Consider the following 13418-nt stretch of genomic DNA (forward strand, 5'->3'; position numbering starts at 1 on the left):
AACAAATTGTTATATTATTACTTTTAAGAATACATTATCAACCATGTTGAGATAGCTGTTATGTTTCAGAAAATATTGAAATAATAGGAATGAGTAAAGAAAAAACGAAATTTTAATTCTTATTTTATTACTATAAACTTTGGAGTAAATAAACATTCTGCTTAAATGGGAAGCAACTGATGCCATTTTCTTCTGCTTGAACCAAACCCGCATTTGTAAATTTTAGTTAAAATAGTAGGTCCTTTATTCTTCTCTTCTTTATATCTTGCTAGAACTGTTCACCTTCTACTGGTGTAAAAATTTTGAACATAAAAAGTTATCCCATCAGAAAAATCAAAGATTTATATTTGTGATTCTTAATAATAATTCAAATGGGGTTTGATGCCTAATATAAAAATTGATTGAAAATGAGCTACCTTTTGAATGAAATTAACTAATTGAAGTTCTTCTCTTAGCCATTGACACTCAGTGTAAAATAGAGTACTTTCCAAGTAAAAGTTTCTCTGATGATTCATTGGACTAGTTTATGGTTTATGATATATATTCACTGCCATTTATTTTATATGTAAAGAGGAAAAACTAATTTTATTTATGTGGCGCTATTAGAGAACAGTTTGTAAAGAGGAAAACATACTGCCAAACAGAAAAATGTATTTAATTTCTGTTATGTTGACATTTTAGAGTATGTGAACTAATATATTATTCTGTTTGTTTTTGTGTTTCCAGGTTTTCCTCAGCTTTTTACCAAAACTAAGAGAAGACATTACGATTTTCATCATTTCTGGGTTGTTTTCTTCCTGAAGAGAAATGGAGGTGCTTTTAAATGGAAGAGGATTAATCATATCCTTAATTTTCCTTCTGTTGAAATTCTCAACAGCGATTGAAATACCACTCTCAGGTAAAGTAATAGCATTCAGTACCTATTTATGGAATTTTATATTTGCATTTTGATTTTTAAGTAGAATACTTGGAGTTTGATGATATGACTTTTCTACCATATTTCTATATATTTTCCAGCAATCTGTCATCAAAATTTATGTTTACCGTTTTCATATTCCAGGTAGCTGATATTTGGGTACTACAATCATTTTGCAGTGCAGGTTTTTTGCCTCTTAGCACATAGCAAGAAAAATAATCTATAGATCCAATGGTATTTTGCTATATGTCTAAGACTGTCTGTAATATTACAAAAAGCTTTTACTTTTGTACACTTTGGTTAATTTATTTCGGAGAGGCTTGTGATTCAGAAATTACTGGCATTCAAACAATTATACCAAAAAGGAACTGAATAAACTTTGAATTCTTTAAAAAAAGACTATATATTTAAGAATAAAAACAATGTATTCGAAAAATGAAAAAGACATTTTACAACTAAAAATATAAGACGATATCAACTTAAAATCTAGAGTATTATGTAGTATGAATTCATATCAAGAGGTTAGTCCGTGGTCTTATGGAAATACATGTCTTAACATATGTTGGTAAAATGGATCATAAATTCGTTTGAAATAGTTATAGTAATTAATTATTCAAAAAATAATACATCTGCAAACACAATTTATGAGATAGTACATTGCATCTGTAATGTAGAGATTTGGGAAATTTTTCTTGTGTTACAAGCATATAGGATATAAAAGACCCTTAAGAGGTTACTTTGAAATTTTTACCCATACAGTTCAGGTATAATTCCTATATAATTTGGAGAGTTATAATATAAGTGGTATTAGTTGTTTATTAGAATCAGCATTGGAAATGATCTTTGTGGATCATCTAAATTCTAGAGAAATAGTCTCGAACTCAGAAAATGTAATTGCTGTTAGAAAAGAATGAACTGAAGATTTCTTTTTGAATTACTCAGACAGACTGAATGTAAATAGAAAAGGAAATGGGTCTCTGACTGTATAATATAATGTCTTTTAAAACCATTTCTGAGGGCTGTCTTAGATTCCTTCATGTAGGAGTTTTACATCACATACTTTGCGAAGCTTTGCACTTGTAGTTCAACCCCCCAGGTAAAAATTCCTTCTCTACTGTTCTTAGCAGACGGTTAAGACTGTTTCAATATTCCCATTTCTTAAGGAATTCCTCTTACCTGTCCTACAGATATACAGATTCAAAGTTCTCGTTACATTAAGCTGAAATATTTCAGCTTACACACAATATATCAAATTTCATCACTGGCCAGCTTAGTTGTAAAAATGCTGGTTAATGGGCTGAAGTACCCTCATCTTTAGTGGATTCTTTTGGTTTGAATATGGAAGGCTGGATTAAGAGCAAGTTTCTTGGTGATCCGGAGAAAAAGGGGTTAATAATTTCACATTTTCTTCTCAGTAACAACAAAGATGCCACTGAGATTCCTGATTCAGGTTCTTGATCATATTCTTTGACATACACACTTATTCTTCATCTTTTCTCACTTTGTTCATCAGTGGTGAAGGATGTGAAATTTTGTATTAATCCATGGCACACATTTTTATTCTGGTTGTCTCAGTTACTTATGCATTTTCGTGCCGTAACATCCTTAGACAACAATTGTTATAAAATATTAATGGCATGTTTTCAGGACTGAATATTATTCATTTATTTCAGTACTCCAGAGCACTCACTAGTAAATGCAACTAAGGCAGGTATCCAATTTGAATGTCAACCATCCTGGTGTCTCTGTAATTGGCCTAATTATAGAGGAAAGGATTTATAATGTAGAATATATATTCTTATAAACACCCAAAGGTTATTAGCTCCATTCCCTGAGTAATTAGTTATTGCTGAGCCTTTACAACCTTAGCAAATTTAAGGAAGAATAATGTTGTACTGAACAAGTCGTTTGCAAGTTATCCTCAGATGAGGTATTGTTGCTGTTGTGCATTATCCCTCAGCATTTATAACTGTAATAAAATTTAAATAATATGAATTTGCAGTGACCTCAAGATCTGCTCTACTTAGAAATAGCAGTAATCAGAAATAAGGTAAATGTCAATGAAAACATGGATTTTTTAGCATGTTAGTAAAATATTTAGAAATATCCTATGTATAAAGACCAACCTTAAACTAATATCCATAAACTAGTAAAACTCACTTATCAGATTTATTAGGCAAAAGTAAAGAAAATGGAATTTTGGGGTCCCAGAGATACTAATAACACTAAGTTGCTATTTTTACTGTTTCACCGTGTTGTCATTTGCTCTGATGGGACAAAAGCAATGGTGGCAAAACTGCTGTTGCCCTAGCTTAGTCAAGGCATTGGCACCAGACTGTACTCATACTCAAGGTGTTCTTCATGGTCACATACTCACAGTAAATAATCTAAAAAAGAAAACAGTTTTGCTTAAGATTTCAATTGTTGAAGCAGTTAAGCATTATTAATTGCAGTAATTTCCTACCTTTGAGTAATTCTTTCTAATATTGGGATGAACTGGGAAATAGACATAAAATAATTCTGCTGTGTATCAAAGTACAATGATTGTTTCTGTTCCTTGATTCCTAAACTGGGCATCATTTTTATTGGATAGTATGACTGACAAATTCCAGTCTCTCAGATGGATATAAGGCAGATATTTTCCTCAAAATGAACCAAGAGAGCCTGTCATTTCAAGGTCAACAACTGGCAATATATGTTGTCAACGATAAAATTTGAGTGTTCAAGCAAAATTTTTGATATTCTATAATGAAATATGTCAATATTTGGAAGATCTGTGTATTTTTTCCAAATGTCTACTGCGTGATTTTACAACATCATGTTAGAACATCATGCATAGGTTTAAAAGAGCCCATAAGTAAAATAGTTTAATGTAACAGAATATGAAATGTTTATTGATAGGTTTCAGATTCCACATTACAATAAATGTTTAAGAAATTACCACTTGTTTGGTTTCAGTGTACTAATCAATAGGAATATCTGCAATAATCAGAAAAGACTATAAAATTTCCCACCGTTTTTCAACTACATATCTACACAAGGCTGAATTTCCTTCACATTTTTAAACAAATCAACCTATTGCAGCAGATTGAACGCAGAAGCAGATTCGAGAATCCGGTTGCCTTCTCTTAAAAAATTAGAGATTTGTAGTAATGTAAAACAGTGCCACTCTTTTCATTATATTTAGTTTTTCATAAAATGTTATTTATTTCAGCATATCATAGGATTATTTTAAATGCATTCATAGTAAATATTTTAAATATTTTCCAATTTTAATTCTTAATATGGTTAATGTTGTTACATATAATCTACATGAAAAAAGCTCTTTGGGATATCTTATAATTGTTAAGAATATAAAAGAGACGTGAGACCAAAATGTCTGAGAACAACTTATCTAGGCTGAATACTTAATTTTATAAATGAGAAAACAGAGAGTGGTTCAGGGCCTGGCCCAATGTCACAGGTTTTAGGGTCCTATTTGTAACTCTATTGTGGGATATTACTCATATAAATCAGGCTCTTTGCCTGTCAGCAAACTGCTTTTCTTGAAACATCTTTGCCAAACTCAGATTCCTGCTGCTGAAAAGTTTGCATTTCCTTACAAATTTAACCCTGTCCCTTTATTAGATGTTCTAAGAACTGTATTAAAATAGGAATGTCTCAATTTGAAAAATGTTGAGTGTTCATTAGCAGTAGATTTTTACATACATTATGATCTGTGTCCTATTTCCAGACAATCCAAGTTTGTATCTTTAGCAGTAGTACATATATTTTATAGTTACAATTCTCAAAAATGTGGTCTAGCTACTTGACTGGGTGAGAGGCAAAGTCACCCCCTATTTTTTCAAATTTATTACAAGATGAGGGGGTATTTGAATATGAAGACTCTATTAACAACAACAAAGAACCCATGTTATGTATTAGCTATTATTTTTGCATTAATGATTATTAGTGGGTTAAAATTCTATAAGAAAAAGACTCCCCAAAACCAAAAATTCAAGCTTCTAAGAGATAAGTGGGAAAAAGATATAAAAGGAAAATGTATAAATGGGAAATAACAAATACTAAGCAAGTTAATGGAAAAACATTGACTGGCAAAAGCAATAAATGGAAATTGAAATAAAGAGAATGGGGAGGTTATATTTTCTTTTGTAGTAAATAGTAAAATATTTTTATCACTTTTAAATGCTAGTGTTCATTGGTGGCCAGGATGTAGGGTACCACTGTACTCACGTGTTGTTTATGGTCAATATCTCTTAATAAAATGATATTAGCATTTATCCAGCATCATTCCCATTTCTGTTCATTCCTGCAAATTTATTATGAATCAGTAATTCAGCATAGGAAAAATATATATGCTCAAGGATGTTTATTGAAATACATGTTACCTGGAAAGAAAAAAAAAAAAAAACAATCAAAAGGCCAATAATAGGAGAATTATTGAATAAGTTATACCATATCAATGGGAAGAAATAATGTGAAAGCAGAAAATTATTTATAATGTCTATACAGAAGCATAAAAAATCATAAAGAGAACTTAAAAAATGACTGAACTAAATAAAAATGCATATGCATGTCAATGTAGACTGAATGTCAATAATTTAAAAAGTACTGTAGATAGTTTAAAGTTGCAGTGATATGGCAGTATTTGTTGTGCTTTAAAATTTGTTACATTATTCTGGGTTTAAATAAAATTAACAAATTAGGTAACATAAGATGACGTCAGTGAAGTGTATTCCTTAGGAGTAAACACATGTTGCAAAGAGGAAGTCAGGTTTCTTTCATAATTTTCACTCCTGTATCATTCTTTTACTTACCAATACAGAAGCTTGTTAAAAAGTGTTCCTGTTATAGCTAAATTAACCTTGCCCAGTTTTTGAGGAGCATGTTCTTTAAGAACTTATTTTAATATTTAGTTCAACAGGTTCCAACAATCACGAAACAGTCAAAAGTGCAAGTTGCCTTTCCCTTTGATGAGTATTTTCAAATTGAATGTGAAGCTAAAGGAAATCCAGAGCCAATGTGAGTATTCCTTCAAACGCAGTAGTTCCTTAAATCTGTGCTGTCCTTTACACTATATTTTACTCTGACCATCATAAGCTTCTTGAAATAGAAATCTGCATACTCATATGATTGAAGCTAAGGGTTTACAAGTGAATAACAGCCAAGTGTGTAAAAAAGTTTGGTTATTTTACATGTGTTCTGCCAGTTGAATTTATTTTACCATAAACTAAAGTGCCTTATGTTAAATACTTAGAGCTGTCTTTGGCACAGTGGAAGTACTCAGCAATTCCTTACCATAAAAGTAAAGAAGGTAGCTGAAAACTAGAAAATCCTTTATTTTACTTAGTGAAAGTTAGTATTAATCTAAAGTTAACACATTTACGAACAACATTCTAAACATTTATTATTGGATTTCTTTAAATTGGACACACCTCTTATTCTGTGAATAGGTTACTTGGTTTTTTTTTAAGTTCTCATAGAAATACTGTCATGCCAGATGGCAGAACACTATCTACATGGTATACTATTATCTCTTATTGTTTTATTAATTCAATAATTTTCGTATATACAAATTTACATAGGTAATTGTTATATAGCCAAGTAAAATCTAATCGGGAAGTCATTATTTGTCTATTAGATTGATCAAGATCAAAATGCTTTTTATATTATTGTTCATGGAACTGACACCATTGCATGTTGTGGTGGGAATTTAATGTGTATATATTTTTCAGGAATACAATTCTGCAATATTTATCAAAGCATAAAAAATTTCTGACATTATTGGTCTATTAATGTCGTTTCCAAGAAATTGGCCTAAAGAAATATTTGAACAATTACCAGAAAATAAATACGTATGGTTGTTTATCACCATATTGTTCATAAAAGGGAAAACATTGAAATGTTTAAGTAGTTAAAATAGTAACCAATGACAGAAGATAACGTAGTGATAAAAACTGTCTTTACTAATGTTGTTAGAACTAAAAAAAATCAATTGGTAGAATTATGTATTCAGCATGGTCTCGAATATTTGACAAATAAGTCTAAAAATAGGAAATTAGGAAATAAACCAACTAATAATACTTGCTTGTGTGTTTTTGGATTTTGAGTGAGCTTTTTTACACACAAGCACAAATGTATTATATATTATTGATGGTTCTTGGACGTGACTGGCACCATTGTGCACACAATAAGCACAAAATAGCCACAGGCCTTGTCTTCCACTCCAGCACCAAACCCCTCCCCTGCTTCCCTTTATAAGAAGCCTCGAGACTTAAACAGAAACCCTTTTGCTTCCACAAGGGCGCAGTTCTCCACCCTGGTCACATAGTTTCCACATTAGCATAATGCCCCTCCTTGATCAGCCAACCCTTGGCACCCTATATAAGCTCTACCACTCCCACACCTGGTGCTGTCCTCCATTTTGAGGGCAGCCCTGGGCTACCCTCCCACCCCCACTTTGGGTGCAGCCTGGCAGATTCTTTTCCTTTAATAAAGCTTGATCGGTACCCAGCATCTCAGCTCACTTTCTTTCAATTGTATGTTATAAATATATTTATTGCAGTCTCAAAAATATTAGTAATAACCTTGCATTATATTTCTTATTAGAAAAATTTTAAAATAGCATTAATTAAAAAGAGCAGAACCAAACTCACCTTCAATTGCATTCTTTTAGTTGTCACAGCTTTTTCATGGATTGTAAGATTTTTCAGATTTTTCTGAGATCCATATTTATATTTTATTATATTCCACCAAATAGATATTTTTTACTATAAAATGTCTTGGTTTGGTCATTTTTGTGTATTTGTTTATACTTTAAAATTACCAAATATGTTATAATTTTTTAGGATTATTGAGTCTAGTTTTATCTTACAGATTTATGTGGACTAAGGATGACAAGCATTTTAATCTCTCTGACCCTCGGATAATCGTATCTAACAATTCAGGAACATTCAAGATCCCAAATGAGGGGCACATATCCCACTTTCAAGGGAAATACCGCTGTTTTGCTTCTAATAAACTGGGAGTTGCTATGTCAGAAGAAATAGAATTTGTAGTTCCAAGTAAGTATTACAATGGAGATTTTTTTTTTTAACAAATGTTTTAGAGAAATGTTAAATAGGAGTTATATTGGGCTCTAATGAAATAAAGCATTATTAATTTAATCAGTTTATGTATGTCTTATATTTTATTTATAAGGGCAATTCTCTCACAGATCTTGTGGCTTAAAATTGGATGACCTTAGACAGCAACATAATTTTGTTTTGTTTCAGTAGACTTACATCTAATATGGGAAAAAATAATACCACTTTGCCTCACACAATGAGAATTAAGTTAAATACGTTATTATTTAGATTTGGCTAAATTAAGCTACAGTAATAGATTTCAAAGCCCATGTATCAGCACAAAGTTATTCTTTGATAATGCAATTTGCTGTGAGTCTGTCAATTCCTCAGGGCAAATGTTCTGTGTGTGACTTCCTTGGTGATCCAAGCTGATGAAGACACATCATCATCCTCTGGTGGCATCTTGTGAAACATGCCACTTTGGTCAGAGTCTGGGACAGAGAGCACAATCAGTTTTATGCAGTCACTTAAATGCTTCCAGGGAGAAGTTACACAAGCACCTTCTACTCTTATTTCCTTAGGTGGGGAAAAGCAGGTCACATTGCCTGATGTAACTTCAATAACATGAGTGCCCATTAGGAAAGGAGAACCAGCTGTTGGTATTGCTAAATAAAAATCATGGAAAACTGCAAAGCACTTTGCTGTTAAGGGTGTTATTTATTTATCAATAATTGTCACCAGGAGTAGTTTATTATGAGCATATTTTGCCTTTGTTCATGGGATATTTGATGAGCACCTTCCATATTTGGTCATTTCTTTTCCCTGATCTTAAGGTACACATCATTCTACACACATACACAGTTCTAACCAAAGGTTTTACAGGGTAGATTCTTACATATAAAACTGTCAGTTACCTTCTATTTGGCAATTTCTTCTTTCAGAGTCCTGGACACTGAAAGAATTCAAAGAAAGTCCTAGATCCTACAAAATATGGACATTTGATTCTGGGGTGCAGAATGTACACAGACTTCAGAAAAACAAATAATGACCATTGTTTATCCCGCAAGTAGTGAGAGAGCATTGTATTTAAATTGCTCTAAAGTTCATATATAATTCTAGAGGAGGGAATATAGATAACATTTTGAGTCTTATAAGTAAAATATGCATCTTAAAATTTATAGAGTAATTACACTAAAAGTATAGAAAAGGACTGAGCGATTATGAAACTGTGATGCATGGGAGGGATAAAAGGTAAGAAAGGAGAGAAAACAAGAAAAATGAGATAAGTAGAAAGAAAGAAATGTAGAAATAAATCCAAATATGTCACGAATGAAAGATAGAAATAGAATAAGTGCTCCAACTTAAAAAACAAAACAAAACTGTGACTCTTTACAACATAATACATCTAAATTATAAGGATACAGAATAAATCAAAATGAAAAAGATAGAAAAGATATCCCAGGTAAATGCTATCCAAAAGAAGGTAGATACGACTACATTGATATCAGTCTAGACTGTTTTTTTTTTTTAATTTTATTTTGTCGATATACATTGTAGCTGATTATTGCTCCCCATCGCCAAAACCTCCCTCCCTTCTCCCTCCCCCCCCCAACAATGTCCTTTCTGTTTGCTTGTCGTATCGACTTCAAATAATTGTGGTTGTTATATCTTCTTCCCCCCCCCCCCGGTTTGTGTGTGTGTGTGTGTGTGTGTGAATTTATATATTAATTTTTAGCTCCCTCCAATAAGTGAGAACATGTGGTATTTCTCTTTCTGTGTCTGACTTGTTTCACTTAATATAATTCTCTCAAGGTCCATCCATGTTGTTGCAAATGGCAGTATTTCATTCGCTTTTATACCTGAGTAGTATTCCATTGTGTAGATGTACCACATTTTCCGTATCCACTCATCTGATGATGGGCATTTGGGCTGGTTCCAACTCTTGTCTATTGTAAAGAGTGCTGCGATGAACATTGGGGAACAGGTATACCTTCGACTTGATGATTTCCATTCCTCTGGGTATATTCCCAACAGTGGGATGGCTGGGTCGTATGGTAGATCTATTTGCAATTGTTTAAGGAACCTCCATACCATTTTCCATAGAGGCTGCACCATTTTGCAGTCCCACCAACAATGTATGAGAGTTCCTTTTTCTCCGCAGCCTCGCCAGCATTTATCGTTCATAGTCTTTTGGATTTTAGCCATCCTAACTGGGGTTAGATGGTATCTCAATGTGGTTTTGATTTGCATTTCCCAGATGCTGAGTGATGTTGAGCATTTTTTCATATGTCTGTTGGCCATTTGTATATCTTCCTTAGAGAAATGCCTACTTAGCTCTTTTGCCCATTTTTTAATTGGGTTGCTTGTTTTCTTCTTGTAAAGTTGTTTGAGTTCCTTATATATTCTGGATATTAATCCTTTGTCAGATGTATATTTTGCAAATATTTTCTCCCACTCTGCTGGTTGTCTTTTAACTCTTTTAATTGTTTCTTTTGCTGTGCAGAAGCTTTTTGGTTTGATATAATCCCATTTGTTTATTTTTCCTTTGGTTGCCCGTGCTTTTGGGGTCGTATTCATGAAGTCTGTGCCCAGTCCTATTTCCTGAAGTGTTTCTCCTATGTTTTCTTTAAGAAGTTTTATTGTCTCAGGGTGTATATTTAAATCCTTAATCCATTTTGAGTTGATTTTAGTATACGGTGAGAGGTATGGATCTAGTTTCATTCTCCTGCATATCGATATCCAGTTATCCCAGCACCACTTGCTGAAGAGGCAGTCCCTTCCCCAGTGAATAGGCTTGGTGCCTTTGTCAAAGATCAGATGGCAGTAAGTGTGTGGGTTGATTTCTGGATTCTCTATTCTATTCCATTGGTCAGTGTGTCTGTTTTTATGCCAGTACCATACTGTTTTGGTTATTATAGCTTTGTAGTATAGCTTAAAGTCAGGTAGTGTGATGCCTCCAGCTTTATTTTTTTTGCTGAGCATTGCTTTGGCTATTCGTGGTCTTTTATTGTTCCATATAAATGTCTGAATAGTTTTTTCCATTTCTGAGAAAAATGTCTTTGGAATTTTGATGGGGATTGCGTTGAATTTGTATATCACTTTGGGTAGTATGGACATTTTCACTATGTTGATTCTTCCAATCCAAGAGCATGGAATATCTTTCCATCTTCTTGCATCCTCTCTAATTTCTCTCAGCAGTGGTTTGTAGTTCTCATTATAGAGATTTTTCACCTCCTTGGTTAACTCAATTCCTAAGTATTTTATTTTTTTGGTGGCTATTGTAAATGGGCAGGTGTAGATGCAAAAATCCTCACTAAAATACTAGCAAACAGAATACAGCAACACATACGAAAAATTATTCATCACGATCAAGTGGGATTCATCCCAGGGATGCAAGGTTGGTTCAACATACGCAAATCAGTAAATGTGATACACCATATTAATAAACTCAAACACAAGGACCATATGATCATCTCTATAGATGCTGAAAAAGCATTTGATAAAGTTCAGCACTCATTCATGACAAAGACCCTCTATAAGTTAGGTATAGAGGGAAAGTATCTCAACATAATTAAAGCCATATATGCCAAACCCGCTGCCAATATCATCCTGAATGGGGAAAAGCTGAAAGCTTTTCCTTTAAGAACAGGAACTAGACAAGGATGCCCACTCTCACCACTCCTATTCAACATAGTGTTGGAAGTACTAGCCAGAGCAATCAGAGAAGAGAAGGAAATAAAGGGCATCCAGATTGGAAAAGATGAAGTCAAACTGTCCCTGTTTGCAGATGACATGATCCTATATATCGAACAGCCTAAAACCTCTACAAAAAAACTGTTGGAATTGATAAATGATTTCAGCACAGTAGCAGGATACAAAATCAACACACAAAAATCAGTAGCATTTCTTTTCTCCAATAGTGAACATGCAGAAGGAGAAGTCTAGACTGTTTTAAAAAGCCTTCCTGGAGATTAATTCACTAAGTATGTATTAATTCACATACTTAGTATGATATCAGTCTAGACTGTTTTTGAAAGCCTTCCTGGAGATTAATTCACTAAATATGCACGTTAATTGAAATACAGGAAGCAAAAATAGAAGTACAAGGAGAAAGAGAGAAATCTATAATAATAATGAGAGATATTAACATATCTCTTTCATTATTTGGTGGCTCAAGTTGAGAAAAACATCAGTAAGCATGTAGGAGGTTTAAAGAGCCCAATTATAAACTCCAGCTAAGGAATATGTACAGAACATTGTCCCTAAAACTGTAGAATGCATTTTTTTATGTGCACAAGAAAAAAATTGTATTTGATGACACTGAGCCATGAAGAGAATATGATCAATATGGAACTATGGTAGAAATCGATAAAGAAAAGAAAACTTAAAAAGTTTTATGTCTTTGTTTTTTTACTTGAAACGTAATTGAATATTCATATTTGTGAGGTGCAGAGTTGAATATAAATACCTGTGTACAACGTGTGATGATCAAGTCAAGAGAGTTACCATATTCATCATCACAAAATGTAATCATTTCTTTGTGTTGAGGACATTGTATCTCCTCTCCTAGTCATTTGATAACGTGCAGTAAATTATTGTTAATTAAAGATGCCTACCTCGACTATACATCAATAGAACTTATTTTTCTTGTCTCATTTCTTTGAAAATGAATAAATATATCTCTAAGTAACTCATAGGCCCAGTAACAGATGGCAAGGGAAAATAGAATATGTTCTGAAGACAGCAAAAACTCTGCATAACTAAATATATTTGATGCAGCAAAAGCATTATTAAGAAGAATGTATGTCATCTTAAAAATTTATATTTGAAAAGAAGAAAGGATAAAAATTAATTATGTCAGCTTATTAGGTAACAATTTTAGGGTGAAAATGAATGAGCTAACTTAAAGTAGCAGAATAAACTGGAAGGAAGAGAGAAAATAGTATAGAAAAAGTAAATCTAACAAAGTGGTATACAACTTTTACAGTGAAAAGTATGCATATTTATTAAAAACATTGTCTATATGAACCAGGAATATGTGGTAGTATTGTTTGTGTTAAGAAATATACTGGGGGAAAAAGGTTACTTATAGTAGAATGGATAAGTAAGTTGTGATATATTGATACAGAAAATACTACTTAGGAGTGAAAAAAAACTTCAGAAATATGTTGAGCAATAATAGCAAATCTTGGAGAAATACATACAGTGTGATTTTATTTATGTAAGTTCAAAATACAGTCAGCCCTCTATATCCGGATTCCCCATCTATTATAGCATGGATATGGACAGAGCAGTGACGTGTAAACTCGGAAGTGGCCCCAGGAGTTTGGATTTGAAATGACATGCAATAGGAAATGTATATGAATTCTGGATCAGAAAGTATCGCCATGAAGATTGCAGTTAAGAATCATGGAACTACACACACACGCACACAC

At 32.8% G+C, this 13418-nt stretch overlaps 1 protein-coding gene across 3 annotated transcripts in view; it reads left to right on the forward strand.

Moving 5' to 3' along the window:
- The first annotated feature begins 807 nt into the window (after positions 1-807).
- Positions 808-13418, forward strand: part of CHL1 (cell adhesion molecule L1 like) — an 82913-nt gene continuing 70302 nt past the window's right edge. For all 3 annotated transcript variants that reach the window (XM_063114835.1, XM_063114837.1, XM_063114836.1), the window contains exons 1-3: positions 808-898; positions 5833-5938; positions 7793-7980. In XM_063114835.1, coding sequence (XP_062970905.1) covers positions 808-898; positions 5833-5938; positions 7793-7980 — 385 coding nt within the window. The remainder of the gene's footprint in view (positions 899-5832; positions 5939-7792; positions 7981-13418) is intronic.

This window comes from Cynocephalus volans, chromosome 11 (genome assembly GCF_027409185.1).
Source record: "Cynocephalus volans isolate mCynVol1 chromosome 11, mCynVol1.pri, whole genome shotgun sequence".
Lineage (NCBI taxonomy): Eukaryota > Metazoa > Chordata > Mammalia > Dermoptera > Cynocephalidae > Cynocephalus > Cynocephalus volans.